The sequence below is a fragment of the Rhinatrema bivittatum genome, chromosome 1 (genome assembly GCF_901001135.1).
Source record: "Rhinatrema bivittatum chromosome 1, aRhiBiv1.1, whole genome shotgun sequence".
NCBI lineage: Eukaryota > Metazoa > Chordata > Amphibia > Gymnophiona > Rhinatrematidae > Rhinatrema > Rhinatrema bivittatum.
Window position 1 is genome coordinate 57136041 of NC_042615.1, and position 17138 is coordinate 57153178.

At 49.8% G+C, this 17138-nt stretch overlaps 1 protein-coding gene across 3 annotated transcripts in view; it reads right to left on the minus strand.

The window, feature by feature from the left end:
- The window catches only part of GATB (glutamyl-tRNA amidotransferase subunit B), a 181786-nt gene that overhangs the window by 110079 nt on the left and 54569 nt on the right, over positions 1–17138 (minus strand). For all 3 annotated transcript variants that reach the window (XM_029607101.1, XM_029606930.1, XM_029607015.1), the window contains exons 3-5: positions 11544–11657; positions 9608–9806; positions 5725–5847 (exon numbers count right to left, since the gene is read on the minus strand). In XM_029607101.1, the coding sequence (XP_029462961.1) occupies positions 5725–5847; positions 9608–9806; positions 11544–11657 (436 nt within the window). The remainder of the gene's footprint in view (positions 1–5724; positions 5848–9607; positions 9807–11543; positions 11658–17138) is intronic.

Here is a 17138-nt window from a genome sequence, read left to right on the forward strand (position 1 = left end):
CTCCCTCCTTCTTCTTATTCCTATTTAGATCCTTCAAATATTACCACACGATGCAGATTCTGCACCATTTTTGTAGTTCTCTGATCTGCCTCTGCTACCTATATCCTTTGGCGATATGGCCTCCAGAATTAGACACACCATTCCAGAGGTCACAGCAGTAAGTGTGCATAAATTGTCACAACCCTCTTTCTTCTGTCATAACTCTCCATATTCTCCCTAATTTTCCACTGGCTCTTCATCCCATCCTCCTCGTTACATTGTTAACACAGATATGATCACCCTCGGAGCCCGCTTTTAAATTATTTCTATTTACATTTTTAAAGCTGAACATGGAAAGCATTCCATCTTGGGTAATTTTCTGACTGAACTAGCTGGAAATGCGCCTTTAAGAGAAAATACCATAATAAAAATTTAGCGGCTGATAAATGGGTTTTACAGATACACACGAGGGAAGAGAAACTGCATTCTGATTGAGTCATTTTGAGCGAAAAGGAAATAGACTCCTTTATCCCCCTTCTTTTCCAACCGCATCAAAACCTCCGTGGCGCATCTACCTCATAAGTAGATAGCAGATGCTAAAGAAAAGAATTACGAGCTACCTACAGCACCATCATTCCTTCAGAACAAAATGGGAAAATAAATTTCTGCAGCAAGGCTTTCCAGCTGCTAATGTCCTCTACAGAAATCAATTGGCGCAGGGCCTCTCTCGCTTTGCACTCTGCCATACTCTGAATATTTATTTGACATCTTATAGAGTCAATCACAAGAGCAGCTGAAGATCACACATCAAAAGACTGAAATGCTAGTATTAGCGACACAATGTATTATGCCAATAAAATGTGAGCACATTCATCCATAAGGGAACTGGTTTATTAGATAAGCAAACAAATAAAGAAACAACAGACTCCTACATAGTAAAAAAAAAAACAACTCAACAACATCAGACATGACGTGGAAGAGGAGAAAACTTTATTTTTTTGACGTGGGGAGGGAGGTGTGCAGAGTAAAGATGTTTTCACCACTTTTCTGGAACTATTTCCATGTGGCACAGCTGCTTTCAGCTGATTTATTCAAATATGACGACTCAGTTTTAAAACATCTCTTTCCAAGTTTCACTTGTCATCATTTTCCTCTGCTACCGAGAACCATAATGCCATCTGTCTGCCATTACACAACAGAACTTCCAATGTAATGTTTGGGGTTTGGTTTGTTTTTTTTAATTCTATTCACTTTATTTTTCAACAAATTCTAGAGCAATCCGTTTTCATTATTTGAGACTTGTTGCTGTTACTTTGTAAACTGCTTCCTTAAAATTCATTAACTTTCCCCCTACACACACACCAAAGTTGCCAGTATTGATTTTAAATTCCAGTTTCCTGGGTTCAGGGAAATCAAGCGTCTGCTTAATCACATCCAGACAATGCTTTCTTATAGCTCCGCCATTAAGGTGAACAAAACCAATTAACGTTCAGGTGCTCAGCCAAGGTATCAATCAACTCTTATTTGTCTGCCGCCATCTGTTTTTGAATGAGTATTACATTTTTGTACCCTTGGTTAGGGAAAAGCACAAATCAATATATATATATATATATATTTATTTTTTTTTTTAAATTACCAATGGCTGATTGTCTACAAGGAGGAGCCTGGTAAAAAAAAAAAAGATACAAGCAGGCAGCTTAAAAGGTTGTGATGCTTCCTCAGAGCATGAAGGGTCATGTTCTCATCGTGGAGTCATCTCAGCCCACGTCTGTCCTTCCACCAGGCTATTAGGAAAGTTGTTTTAGTACTTTTCTGACACTACTTTATTAAAAAAAAAAAAAGATCCTCCCATGAAGCACTCTTCCAGAACCCAGAATTCGCTCTCAGGTTCCTTATTGTTCCTGTCATCACGAGTATGATGAATGGGCCAGAATTTACCCTGGTGCACTCTAAGGCAATTTTCCATAGAAGAAAACAACTCAATACAGCGAGTGATCTTTTGATAAAAGATGCGATCTCTGCTGAAAAGATATTTCCCATGGTAGAAACCTCAGCATGTTTTCTGTTAAAACGGCATGTGAACAAGAGCAATGCAGTCTTGACGAGATGGAGATCTGAATCCAGCAACAAAGAAAGTGCAAGACAGTGGGTGGTGGTCTTTTTTGCAGCCTTCATCCGCAGTCACAGGCATTGAGATCCTGATAAAGTTCTTCTTCCAACTGTTCAGTCATTAAGGGCTTGCAGAAGGTGATCAGGGGCTGGACTGCAGTTTGTTTCGAATCCTCCTCCTCTCCCACCAGGCCTGTTCTCTATAGGTAGCCCTAGGCCTAGATGATACAGCAGGGGGGGTGTCACTGAAACATGCAAGCTTTCTACCACAACAAAGTATCAGCTTACATATGCCGAAGTGTACAGATTTGTAGTTTTTCATGGTACATCTGTATTATTGTACATAATTATATACAAGTATCCTTGCAACAATAATTCTCCAATAAAACTTTTGAAATCAAATAATAGTTTACTATAGAAGGTTCTATCTTGGTATCATGTTGCTGCTCACGAGCTACAAAGCAAACATACAGGCAGGAACATTAAGGTGAGAGAGGCACACTTAAATGGAGGGGGCCAATATCCTAAAATGCATTAATATAAGCAGTTAATGCGTGTACTTGCACTGTTTATCATATGTATTATCGGCTGATGTCAATGAGATTTGTATGAGTCTTGCATTACTGCAAATAGTAAAGTATATGTGTGCAAATATGCACGTACACGTGGATGGTAACAAAAACATATCTATACTTCTTTTTGTAACGTGCTCGTGAAGTACTTTGTGCATTTTAATATGTATGCATGTTTTTGCATACTTTTGCATCTCATTATCTAATTAGCATAGATTTTGTTGTTAATGCCATCACAAGCTAGTTTACACATTAACAGTGCTGTTAATGCATGCTAAGCACTTGTGACCGATGATGTAGATGTTTAATGTACACTGGCCCTTTACTTTGTAAATATTTCATGTTTCCTTGCCTACCTTGTTTTTTGTCATCTAAATCGCACTTCAGGCACAACACAATTTAATTCTTTGTCTCTTGCGAACAAATAAATGGATAGCTGACAAAAGTTGGGAAATGTCCAGATGTGTACTTTAAAGAAATATTTGGGCTTGGTTATACCTACTGAATATTGTGGACACTTCATGGTCATGTGGACACGATATGTACCATATGATTAAGGTTCATGGTGTTAACTTTTGCAAAATTGTTAATAAACAGATTTAAACAAAGAAATATTTGGTATATTTATAGTTTTAGAAATTAGTTTTGACCTGGCAGTTTTCAACTCAATCTGAACAGGCCTATACTGGGCTACGAGCCACGTGTCCCATTTTCAAACATATTTAACCCTTTCTTTCCCACTTCTCAAAACCTCCTGAGTCTAGTCCAGCCAGATGCTGCTTTTGTGCGATGGCTGAGTCTCCCTCCCTCGGAAGCCGTAAACGCTACCTTTACAGTATCCTTAGATCAAGAGAGGACCAGAAGCCAACCTAGGGAATGGACCCTAGATGCCCTGCACAGTAGCATGCAGTACTGTCACTGAATCATTGGGTCAGCCCAAATTTAGAACATTAAAAAAAATCTCAGCTACCCATGGTCCACTGGCATTCCTCTGCACAAGGCAAAGTTTCCTCTGGCAAAAATGTAAAAAAAAACTAGTCATATTGAACATTCAGCCAATAAAGTTATATAGCTGTCTGAACATCCCCAGCTGAATTACAAGATGCACAGTGGCAAAGCTACGAATACTGACAAATAGCATGAGAAAGTACAGAAAGAAATGAGCTTTTTACAGTGTTAAAACGGCAAAAGACAGTCAAAAAAGTAGATCTGAAAGTCAAGTAGAGAGATTTTGAATTCCAATTCCATTTGGTACCGAACATCATGCAAAAGTGTCACTTTTTTATTTTAGATTTTCATATTCCACTTTTTGGCACTTCAAAGCAGATTACATTCAGCTACTGTAGGTATTTCCCTGGTCCCAGAGGGCTTACAATCTGACCCCTAGATTCATGAAAGCGCTATAATTTCACATGGATAAGACCTGCGATAAGAAAAGGGGGCATGTTTATGCTCATTTTAGAATTACCGCACCACGCGCTATGTTAGTGGATCACATAGGCAGCATATCGCAGGGTGCGTTAAAAGTTTTCATACCCCGCGATACTTGTATTTTGCTACTGGCGAAGTGCCCAGACAGACTTTTACAATGTTCTCTCTCCCTAGCTTGATAATACCCTGTTGTAGAATCCATCTCGCTAGGGAGAGAGAACATTGTGGAAATCTCATCTTTGGGAAACTTTCCTCACTCCAAATGACATCAAATCTTTTCCGAGGTGTACTGTGCTGCTCGTACGTCTCACGCTGCATGTCAAACTGGGCCCCTAAACCACCACCAAAACCTCACCTCGAGTTATTAGCTGGCCCTCCTATAGTGATATAAATAGTTGAATACTGTGAAGGCCTCCCCAAAAGCTCTCTCTCTCTCTCTCTCCTCCCTTCCCCAAGCCCAGAAATGGCCAAAATGTAATTTGCCACCTTTATAGCGAATTGCGTTACGGCCAGAAAAAAAGGTGTAGTTATTTCCGGCGTTAAAAACGTGAGACGGCGTGCATTGTGCTATCGCACAGTGCGATACTGCCCAAAGTCCTCCCCAATCCTGCCCTTTTGAAAAATTTGAATTCGCGCCACTGCGAGCGTTATCACCAAAACGCATTTTGATGAATGACCCTATAAGTTTGCACCTGAGGCAATGGAGGGTAAAGTGACTTGCCCAAGGTCACAGGGAGCAACAGTGGGACTCTCCCCGCTTCATAGCCTCCTGCTCTAACCACTAGGCTACTCCTCCTTTCCACTGAATTGTGTTCTTCCCTTTCCAGTTAAGACGCTGCTGTGTTCTTTACAAAAAGGTTAAGAGCAATTACATAAGAATTATAAAGCTCAAAATGTAGTTACTCTCACCTGGTTACTTTTTTCGGTTTCCTTAACTTGGCACAAATGGGCCTTAAATGACCAGAGAGTAAAGAGGTATTTCAAACTTTCTCTGCTCAGACCTTCCTGGTAATTTACGCAGGACTTTGTCGAAAGGTAATGTCAGAGGTAACACTGCTTCTTTTTTTTTAAAGAATGCTATTTTAAAGGAAAAAAAAAATGTCCTGGAAAGGCCTCCCTCAACTTTAAGGCAACAGCCCTCGAACTGCAGACCCCCCCTGTGCCGAAAATCCCAAAGAAGGACGTTTTCCCTCTAGAGGAGAGCGGTACACCTTAGGGTTGCCCTCTTCTCCCCATACAGGACAGCTGGTCTCGCGGAGAACAGCACACGAGGAGGCTAGAGCAAAAGACGGCTTATCCTCCATCAGGAGGCGCAGCCGGCCCAAGGGGTTACACGCGGCAGCCTCGCGCTCTGCACTGTGCCCGCATCTCACACATCAGCCCGCTGGCCACATCGGTGGGAATCGCAGCACAGCTGTGCGTCATTTGCTTTAGCTATCCAGGTCCCTAAAAATACATCTCCAAAGTAAGTATAAGAAGTTGATTCTTTATTTAACGCTTCCAAGGAAGCATCAGCATGTGCCGTACACGCTCATGGAGAGGGTGGCAGGAAAAACTGAAACCTTACAGTGTTTCCCCGAGCTTTCCTACTGTAACCACACCCTGTATGAAAACGGGCCTTAGTTTCCTGTACCTGACATGTTGGCCTGACTCGTCCCGAGAGCCTGAAGGATCAATTGAAGCTCTCGGACGGCTGCAGCTGCCTCTTCCCCACAGCACATGTCAGGCTCCATGACAAGTTCCATGAGTCCAATGCCTGTCAAGAGAGAGAGAGAGACACAAGCGTCAGTCCCTACACAGTATTTCTATAATCACTGTGTACACTACTTTGGCAACAAATGTAAAACTGTCATGCCAATAAAGTTATCCGAATCTTCCTGACATGCTGAAGCAAAGGAGAAAAGCTTCTGAAACCACTTGTGCCTTAATGAATGGAACTGAAAATATTAATGAATGACTTCTAAATTTTAATCTTACTAAAAGCTGGCGCTCACACAGCCTTCCAGACACAACACAACGGATAGCCATCATCCGGTGGCTACTGTCTCCGTGGGATTGGGTGACAGGAGCATTGCAACAGTGCATGACGCAGCAACAAATCTGTTGGTACTATAAAAAGAACAAAATGACAATATACAGCCCCAGCCAGGCAATGAAATAACTTCCCATATAACCACGTTTCAGATTTAGCCTTGAAACCCTCTGGATATGTCCTCCAGCAGTGCAGGGGGAAGAGGAGAGAGGATTTCTGCAGTCAAGCTATTCTTAGCTTCTGAACTTGACCATGGAGCAACAGTGGATCCCTGAGTAACATAAAGCAAAACTCGCTGCCGATATTTCACCAACTGATCAGGCCTAGAAGTGCATCCCAGCTTAAAAGAATGCATTTTTCCACTCCCACTTAGTTGCGATGGAGAAGGTACGGAGAAGGGCAACCAAAATGATAAAGGGGATGGAACAGCTCCCCTATGAGGAAAGGCTGAAGAGGTTAGGGCTGTTCAGCTTGGAGAAGAGACAGCTGAGGGGGGATATGATAAAGGTCTTTAAAATCATGAGAGGTCTTGAACGAGTAGATGTGAATCGGTTATTTTCACTTTTGAATAATAGAAGGACTAGGGGGCATTCCATGAAGTTAGCAAGTAGCACATTTAAGACTAATCAGAGAAAATTATTTTTCACTCAACGCACAATAAAGCTCTGGAATTTGTTGCCAGAGGATGTGGTTAGTGCAGTTAGTGTAGCTGGGTTCAAAAAAGGTTTGGATAAGTTTTTGGAGGAGAAGTCCATTAATGGCTATTAATCAAGTTGACTTAGGGAATAGCCACTGCTATTAATTGCATCAGTAGCAAGGGATCTTCTTAGTGTTTGGGTAATTGCCAGGTTCTTGTGGCCTGGTTTGGCCTCTGTTGGAAACAGGATACTGGGCTTGATGGACCCTTGGTCTGACCCAGCATGGCAATTTCTTATGTAGACTGATCATCGCGAGCCTTTAGTTTTGCTGGCGTGATCAGGAGAGTCAGCTGTGCACACGAAGTCCCCAAAACTCTGGGCTGCAATATCAAATTAACACCATTTAACAGCTATTCAACAGCACTGCTGTCTGCTAATGTACCATCTGCATGCACAATCAGCTGAAAATGCTAATCGTGCTCATTTTAAAAAGGTATTTAAAGTCCAACGTTTAACTTTTCAGCAAAGAAGCTAGATTAGATCATTTCAGAACCAGATGCAAAACATGTAACTTTTCTGCGGTCCGAGAGGGGAGGGGGAAACAAGGAAGCTCTTCAAGATCAACGGAAATATTATTGCGTTTCCCCAAACGTGGGGGGTTGTGCAGCAGCAGGCCCGTGAGAGCATACCAGAAAGTTGGGACCACCGTCTCTCTGGCTCTGGGAGTAAATCCATTCTGTGCTGTTTAAAGCTTTGCTAGGAGGAGATGGTAGGCAAAAGGATTGCAGCCCAAAAAATAGTGAGGTGGATCTTCAAAGACTTTGTCAGGTAACTTTTGGGAGTTGACTGGACGAAAACAAAAGATATGAAAATTCCTTCGTTGCCCCACAACTCCCCAGCCAAATTTTGTTTCGAGAACAAAATATCAGACAAAATACAGGCGAATGAAAAGAACACGTGTGAGTGAGTGGGTGGGAGGAAATTTTGCCCACTCAGCCTGGCAATTTTTATTTATTTTTTTTTAGCTTGGGTGGAGGTTAGGAGGGAGAAAGATCATGCCCACTATGCCCTGCTCCTTTTATATATTATTATTTTTTTTTTTATATTGGCTCTCTCCCCTCTAGCATCCTGCAATTTGCATGGAGACGTGCCAATCCTCGCACTAGTTTTACTCCTGTTTTAGCGTGCTTAAAAACCCTGTTGAGAATACCAAGATTAACTTACTGCAGAACCATGCCCTCTAAAACAGCAGTAAAATCCAGTACAAGGATCACCAATGCCTTATTACATCGGCCCCGGAGGCGCCTCCGTAGACAACCGCAGTCAACCCACCAATGCACACGGCAAATACGTGAACTTTTATCACGTTACTTTATTGCTGTACGAGCTCAGGGAATCTGTAAGGCTCGCTGACATTTTCCTCGAGTCAGCAAAGCTGAAAGTACAGTTTTAAAAAAGTCCCTTATCCAAGGAGGCAGAGACAGCACCTTGTTCGAACTGTGCAGAATCCAGATGTTCAATTCCTACTGATTTCTCTTATGAATTTCCTTAAAAAAAAAAAAAAAAAGCTTACCCCCCATCCAACTACACCCATCTTTACATTAGAGTCCTGGCTCCGAGGCACACCTTGGTGTTCAGATAGGTTCCTCTGATGCGCTCAAAAGCAAAGCTGCACTTAAGTGACTCACAAAACATGAGCAGATGTTGCGCCTTCATGCTCACTCCTCTCTTCCCGCTCCCTATCACTGGAATAAAACTATCCTGCTCTGGCGTTAAAGTTGCTTGCCAACCAATCAAATGTTGAACCAATTAATGAGACGACCACACTGCCAACCAGCGGCTCATTCACACACACAAAGACATTTGCTGTTGTGCTGCTGCTTAAGTGCTCACTCAGCAATGCCCTTTACACCCCACCACTTCCACATCATTATGTAAAAATCCTTACTTCTTGCCAGCCTTTCCCTAGCCTGCAGCAGTCCACTCTCTTTCGCAGTCTCACCCCTTCTCAGAACCCCTCTCTCTCTTTCCTGGAGACTCACTGATTCCATAGCCAACTGCCCCTCTCAATGCCCAGTCGCCTCTGACAGAAGCCTCACTAATGGGCCTCACTAACGGAAGCCTCCGACGGAGCGCACTGTTAACCTGCCATTGGACGCGTGTTTTCCCTTACCCCTTATTCAGTAAGGAGCGGAAAACACGCGTCCAACCCGCCGAACCTAATAGCGCCCTCAACATGCAAATGCATGTTGATGGCCCTATTAGGTATTCGCGCGCGATTCAGTAAGTAAAATGTGCAGCCAAGCTGCACATTTTACTTTCAGAAATTAGCGCCTACCCAAAGGTAGGCGCTAATTTCTTCGGGCACCTCCGACTTAATATCATGGCAATATTAAGTCGGAGGTCCCAAAAGTCTGCAAAAGTAAAAAAAAAAAATAATAATTTTGAAGTCGGCCCGCGGCTGTTGGGTCGAAAACCGGACGCTCAATTTTGCCGGCGTCCGGTTTCCGAGCCCGTGGCTGTCAGCGGGCTCGAGAACCGATGCCGGCAAAATTGAGCGTTGGCTGTCAAACCCGCCGCTCCTGTCCGAAAAGAGGTGCTAGGGACGCGCTAGTGTCACTAGCGCCTCCTTTTGCCCGTTTATACCGCCGGACCTAATTTAAATACACACACACACACACAAAACTAATAGCGCTCATCAACATGCAAAAGCATGTTGATGAGGCTATTAGCTATTCACCACAGATCTGGAAATCGCCCGCTTTAGCGGAAACATTTTGCCGCGCCGGGCAGAGCGCATGGAAAGAAGGAAAAAAAAAAAAAAAAGCGAGAGGGGGCTCGCTCACCGGCCCTGTTCAGGTCGATGAGGGTCTGGCTCCTCTTGTCGTCGTGCAGGCTCTTGCCGCTGTCCTGCTCCAGCTGGATCTGCTTGATCCGCACGGTTCTGCTCTCCAGCCGGTCGAGCTTCTGGCCCGCGTGGAGCTGGTACGTCAGATTCCCGCCGACCGCGATGGGAAGCCTTTGCTGGGTAATCTGGTAGCCGGCCTGCAGAGGGAAAACAACATTCTCACCTCCATCGCCTGCTGCGCCCGCTTTTGTTTCAAGTTTGATTTTTAAGTGATCGTCTGCCGCAGCACAGCAGCACAATAAGAGAATCTGACCCCCCCCCGCCCCCGTCTCTAAATTTTGTTTTTGTAAGGGGGTCTCAAAAGTTGGTGACGGCCCTCAGTCCCCTTTTTCCTGGGAGCTGCAGAGCGTAAAACACCTCCAGGAGGGAATGGGTGCCCATCAGCTCACAGATTCACATCTTTGCTGAGTGCAAGGAGTCCAGGCCAGATCACCTTATCAGAGAATGTAAGCTGGACCTTCTCTAGGCTCTGCTTGCTATAAACCCCCCAGCACTTAACAGTGCGGTATAATCAAGCGTGCCCGAGTGTGTCAGAGGGGGTTTCTGATAAATGTCATCCTTTCTGCCAGAGGACACACTGCCCAGGAAATGCTCTGCGGGGGCAGGGGAAGACAGCAGGGCTCCCCCCATCTCCACGCAGAAGAGCAAGGCCATTAGCTCCCCGCTGTGCCAGAGTCTTCCCTATGCCTTAGATATATGAGACAGCAAAGCAGGGCCTCGGGCAGTGGGAAAATCCTTTAGGTTTGTCACTAGTGGTTCAGCAGTTTACTGAGAAAGATTTAAAATTTAAAAAAGCGGCATAGTATAAACCTATACTTTCACGGCCTAGCAGCTTCCTCTGGCTCAGTCAGAACCTGACCCAACTAAGGGTCCAGTGCCAAAAGCCTTCACCCTCCACCACCATCACCCCCTTCTCCCTCTATAACCTGGCCCCTCTCAGCGACAGTCAGGGCCCACAGACTATGGCTCTCTCCATGGCACGGTATGCACACCCCCTGCCTCCCAAGCAAGGGAAGTAAGGGGGGGGGGGAGGGTCGATGCTGTGTGACAGCTAGGATCCCCCCCCTACCCCCACCCTGAAGGTCTGAGCACTGCAGTTACAGCATCCCCCAGCCCCTGCTGGCTCCCATGGGTAGAAAGAAGCCGGCCAGGTCTGTGAGTCAAGGTCGGGTCTCCCACATGGCAGCGTGCAAACGGTGAGGGGTGCTATTAAGCTTCTTGTGAGTTTGGACATGCGTTTTCACAGCATGCACTCTGGCCGCTCTACATCTTTTGTGCCATGCCATTCGCAATGTCAAAAGCAGTCTGTGCCAATGGGTGGAATGCAATTTGACTCCCCAGGCAGTGGGGAGAAGTAGCTCAATGAAGTGCTAAGATAGTGACTGAACAGTAACAGCTGTAATCCACACAAGGGAATTACTCAGCCCTTCACGCCCTTTCCGAGTGCTGAGCAGAACGGAGGGCTCACAGCTTCCTTTTAAAAACTCAAAACTTCCAACAGAAGCTGCTAATTTATCAGATTCCAACCACTCTCACTGAACCAATTGGCTTGCTGGCGAGACAAAAGCGAAAATTTAAATTTAAAAGAACAAAGCCTTTAACATATTTCAGTACTTAAAACATATTCTAAAGTGTTTATTTCACACTAAACATTACCAGGCTGTTTAGTGAACTATCAAATATGGGTCCTGAAAATACACAAGGTCCCGATGGTTTCAGCTCCCAATTCAATTACAGAAAATCCGCATAAAGGTGAGGTTAGGCCAGGGCTGCGCTCTGCTTTTACATGGCGCCTCTGGCAAGGATTAGGCAGTGCACAGTGACTGACAACTGGACTAGCAACTGCCCTGTGCTGGTTTATCCAATTTACTCACCGGCAGATCCGCATAGAAGTAGTGCTTCCTGTCAAACAAGGACCTGTGGTTTATGATGCAGTTCAGAGCCAGGCCCGTCATCACAGCCGCTTCCACGCAGCGCCGGTTCAGCACCTGAAAGAAGAGAAGGCAAGGTTTGCCCCAAACACACCATCTTCCAATCAGCGATTCTGCTGCTTGGAAGCTCTAGTTCCTCCATGGCATAAGAAAATTATTACTTACTTGCTAATTTTCGTTCCTGTAGTACCATGGATCAGTCCAGACAGTGGGTTATGTCCCCAATCCAGCAGATGGAGTCAGCCCAAAGCTTCGAGGGGGCGTCACCTTAAGTACTACTACCCCCTCTGCAGGAGTTCAGTATCGAGTATATCAAAGCCCGAGTAAACAGAAACCCCCTGCTTGGATCAAGTTGAAACAAGACGGCAACAATGAGCCGCTGAATGTTAACGTAGGGAACTGAATCCGACCCACCAACGAGTGGTCGGGCACGAACACAGCGTGTCAACCTCCAAGAGAACGGTGAAAAGAACAGTGACAAAAACTGGAAACACGTGAAACACAAACAGCAGCAGTAAGGACACTACTGTAACGGGAGACACAGTTGAACAGAATCAGCATCCACATACAGCCGAGCAGGAATAGAACCTAGGACCCAAAAGCGGTGGGCGTCTGGACTGATCCATGGTACTACAGGAACGAAAATTAGCAAGTAAGTAATAATTTTCTTTTCCCTGTACGTACCTGGATCAGTCCAGACAGTGGGATGTACCCAAGCTTCCCTAACCCGGGTGGGATCCTGCGAGGCCTGCTCGTAGGACCTGTTCGCCAAAGTGTCCCTGGACGGACGAGGCGAGATGTAGTCTGTAGTGTCTCGAGAACGTGTGCAACGACTTCCAGGTGGCCGCTCTACAGATTTCTTGCGAAGATACCGAGCGGCTCTCAGCCCAGGAGGCCGCCTGAGAGCGTGTAGAATGTGCTACGATGCCGGGTGGGGGAGTCCGCCCCACCCCAATATAAGAGGCGGTAATGCCGGCCTTCAGCCATCTGGCAATGGTCGTCTTCGAGGCCTGAGAACCCTTCCGGGGACCGGACCAAAGGACGAAGAGATGGTCAGAAGTCCGGAAATCATTCGTAGCCTCCAGGTAGAGCCTCAGAGTGCGCTTGACGTCAAGGAGACGAAGAGACCGCGGCTCCGACGAAGAGAACGATGGAAGTTCCACCGTCTGATTCACATGGAAAGTGGACACCACCTTCGGAAGGAAGGAGGGGACAGTGCGAAGTGAGACTCCCGAATCGGAGAACCGGAGATAAGGTTCTCTACACGACAGGGCCTGCAGCTCCGAAATACGCCGTGCGGAGCAGATGGCCACCAGGAACACAGCCATGACCCCCTTGAGAAAACGGGCGATGTCCGGGTGTCGCCACAGAGATCCTCCGTCGCGCAGGAGGGAGCCAAGAGCGGCCACTTGAACCCGAAGTGAGTTGTAAGCGAGCCCCTTGTCCACCCCTTCTTGTAGGAACTGGAGGATCTGAGAGACCGACGCCTCCGAGGGTCTTGTGTTCAGGCCGGTGCACCACAGCTCGAACACCTTCCAGACCCGCACATAGGCCACCGACGTCGAGGTCTTTCGGGAACGCAGCAGCGTGGACACTACCGCCTCCGGGTATCCCCGTCGTCGGAGGCGACGCCTCTCAAAAGCCAGGCCGCAAGACAGAAGAGTTCTGCCTGGTCGAAAAATACTGGGCCCTGGTGGAGGAGGCGGGGAAGATGTCCCAGCCGGATGGGTCCGTCGATTACTAGGTGAAGGAGGTCCGCAAACCAAGGTCGTCTCGGCCACTCTGGCGCGACGAAGATGACGGTCCCCCAATGAGCCTCTATCCGTCGTAGTAGCCTTCCCACCAGTGGCCACGGGGGGAACGCGTATAGAAGCAGATCGGCCGGCCACGGGAGCGCGAGAGCATCGACGCCCTCCGCCCCCCGTTCTCTCCGGCGACTGAAGAAACGAGGCGCCTTGGTGTTCTGAGTGGATGCCATAAGATCCAGGTGGGGGGGACCCCACCGCCGAACGATCAGCTGCATGGCCGCGTCGGAGAGGGCCCACTCTCCGGGATCCAGAGACTGGCGACTGAGGAAATCCGCCTGGACGTTGTCCACGCCCGCTATGTGCGAAGCCGCCAGACGGGCCAGGTGCCGTTCCGCCCACTGCATCAACATCGCCGCCTCGAGCGCGACCTGCGGACTGCGGGTGCCGCCCTGTCGGTTGATGTAGGCCACCGTGGTCGCGTTGTCCGACAGGATTCTGACTTCCCGATTCCGAAGGAGCGGCAGGAAGTGAAACAGCGCCAGCCTGACCGCTCTGGTCTCCAGACGATTGATGGACCACGTCGACTCCTCCGCGGACCACGTCCCCTGCGTGGCGCTGCGGTCGCAGACTGCCCCCCAGCCTACGAGACTGGCGTCGGTGGTAACCACTACCCAATTTGGTAGCTCGAGGGACACGCCGCGAGCCAGATTCTCCGGGACCATCCACCAGTCCAAGCTGCTCCGTGCAAACTGGGGCAGCGGGAGTATCACCTGGTAGTCCTGCGAAAGTGGTTTCCAGCGGGATAGGAGTGCTCTCTGTAGCGGCCGGAGGTGCGCAAATGCCCAAGGAACCATGTCGATGGTGGAGCCCATCACCCCCAGGAGCTGTAGATAGTCCCAGGAGGTGGGAGCTGGTAATGCAGAGAACCGCTGTATGTGCTCCCGCAGGGAGTGCGCCTTGTCCTGCCGTAGAAAAACCGCCCCCAGACGGGTGTCGAAGGTCGCCCCCAAGAAATCCAAGCGCTGCGAAGGCACGAGGGAGCTCTTGGAGAAGTTCACCACCCAACCCAGGGACTGCAGGAACTCTATCACCCTGGCCACTGCCGCCTGGCCATGCCGAAAAGACTTCGCCCGTATGAGCCAGTCGTCCAAATAAGGATGAACTAGAATACCCTCCTTCCGAAGGGCAGCCGCCACAACTACCATGATCTTGGTGAAGGTGCGTGGGGCCGTTGCCAGGCCGAACGGAAGCGCCACAAACTGGAAATGTTGATCCAGAATCTTGAACCGTAGAAGCCGATGATGCTCCTGGCGAATGGGGATATGAAGGTAGGCCTCCGTCAAGTCCAAGGAGGCCAAGAACTCCCCTTGGTGTACCGCTGCGATCACCGAATGCAGCGTTTCCATGCGGAACCGGATCACCCTGAGGGACTTGTTGACTTCCTTCAGGTCCAGTATGGGGCGGAAGGAGCCGTCCTTCTTTGGTACTACGAAGTAGATGGAATAATGGCCCGAGCCCACCTCTCCGGAGGGAACGGGCACAATGGCGCCTATCTCCCACAGTCTGTCCAGCGTCGACTGCACCGCCCTTCGCTTGATGGCCGAGCCGCAGGGCGAGAAGATGAACCGACCCTTCGGAGCGCGGGCAAGCTCCAAAGCGTAGCCGCGTCCTATGGTGTCCAAGACCCACTGATCCGAGGTGATCCGCGCCCACTCCTCGTAGAAGAACGCCAGCCGCCCTCCAATCCTGGGGACGGCGGAGTGGGCGAGCTGAACATCATTGAGAGGACTTGGGTGAAGGTTGTCCCGCCGTGGAAGCGGGGCGCGCGGGGCGGCGCCCGCGAAAGGAGCGAGACCAGGGCTGAGACCTGGGGGCAGGAGGCCGAGCCGCCGCCGGCCTATAACTCCTATAGCGCCTTTGCGCTCTGGCTCTGGTCCTGGAGGACGAAAAAGCCCTGGTGGAGCGATATCTGTCTTCCGGCAGGCGATGGACCGCGTTTTCCCCCAGAGACTTGATGATCTGGTCCAGATCCTCGCCGAACAGGAACTTACCCCTGAATGGCAGGGAACCCAGACTCGACTTGGAGGACGTGTCCGCCGCCCAGTTGCGTAGCCATAGGAGTCGACGTGCCGCCACCACCGAGGCCATGGAGCGGGCAAGGACCCGAAACAGATCGTAGGAAGCGTCCGCCCCGTATGCCACTGCGGCTTCCAGTCTATCCGCCTGGGCGGCTTCCTCGGGTGGCAACGCCTGGGACGTGAGCAATAGCTGAACCCAGAGAAGACTGGCCCGCTGAGCAAGCGAGCTGCACATCGCAGCCCGCAGCCCCACGGCGGAGACCTCGAAGACCCGCTTGAGGAAGACTTCCAACTTGCGATCCTGCGTATCCCTTAGCGCTGCTCCACCTGTCACTGGTATAGTCGTCCTCTTCGTGACCGCCGACACCGCGGAGTCCACTCTGGGTACCTTGATGAGATCTAGAAAATCTTCCGGCAGCGGATACAGCCTCTCCATGGCGCGGCTGCCCTTCAGCGCGGCTTCCGGGGCATCCCATTCCCTGGTGAGAAGCTGCAGGAACGACTCGTGAATGGGAAAAGCCCGAGCCCTCGGGCGAAGGGCTGCCAGCACCGGGTCTCCCTTCTTTGAGGAGGTGACTACAGCGGGCGCGACGGGAGCTGGCGGATCCGGCGGAGGATCAAGGTCTAACCCCTGAATGATCTGTGGGATCAGGTCATCCAGCTCTTCCCGCTGGAAGAGACGTAGCGTGCGCGGATCCTCACCTTCTGAAGTGGAGTCCCCTTGCCCCGCCGCCGCAGGGTCCGACCCAGGGGAAGCTGGTGCCGACCCAAGTCCCCCCGAGCCCACCGGGAGCCGTGGTTGGCTGGGGGGCTGTGGGGCCCCCACGCCCGCCGGGGCGGGGGGGGCCGGATAGGAGGACGAAGGTTGCGGTAGCTTAGGTGGTGGCGGATCCGAGAGCGCAGCCAGGTCCTGTAGGTAAGCCGTATGCATCAGACGGATAAACTCCGGGGAAAACCCTGGTCTAGTCGGGGGGACCTCCGCGGGTGGGGGCCCCGGGGGACCCTGCCCCAGCGGGCCTTCCTCCGGGTCTGTCTCAGATATTAACCTCGGGGGTGAGCCCTCCGAAGCTTCCTCGTCCCCCCGCGCTGCCTGTGCCCCTTCAGGGCGCAGCGCATGCAAGATGGCCGCCGTTCCCGCCAGGAATGGGGGAGGGGCCGGCCCGCGCCGCCCGGGCAAGGCTGTCATGGAGGACCGAAGAGTGAGGGACCGAGAAGTGCCTTCCCCTCCGGGGAGGCACCGCGCACAAATTCCCTCCCTTGAGACGCGCGATCCCGGCTCGCCACAGGCCGAGCAACGCGCTGGCCTCGGCATCCGGAGCGCGAGTTTCGAAACAGTCCCCGACAGCCCAGAACGCCTGGAAACCCGGGGGGGGGGCCGCGAGACGGATCGCCGCTGCGGGGGGGCCCTGGTGGCCTGCGCTACCCGCCGAAGAGAAAAACGGCGCCGCGGGGGGGCCTTCCTGGCCGCACAACCCGCTGGTGACGATCTGCCCTCTCCCCACTGCAGCCCACGAGGAGCCGCAAAATGGCCGCGGGAGAGGGCGAAGACGCTAGCAGGCCGGAGCACCGGCAGCCGCGTGCAACCTAGCTGTAAAGAAGAAAGAAAAACAGCCCAAAACAAAATCTCACTTACCCCGGAGCAGCAACGACTAGCGCCGGTAGAGAGGAAAGGGAGAGACAGAGAACAAGAAGAAAGCCACGCCTCTCCAATT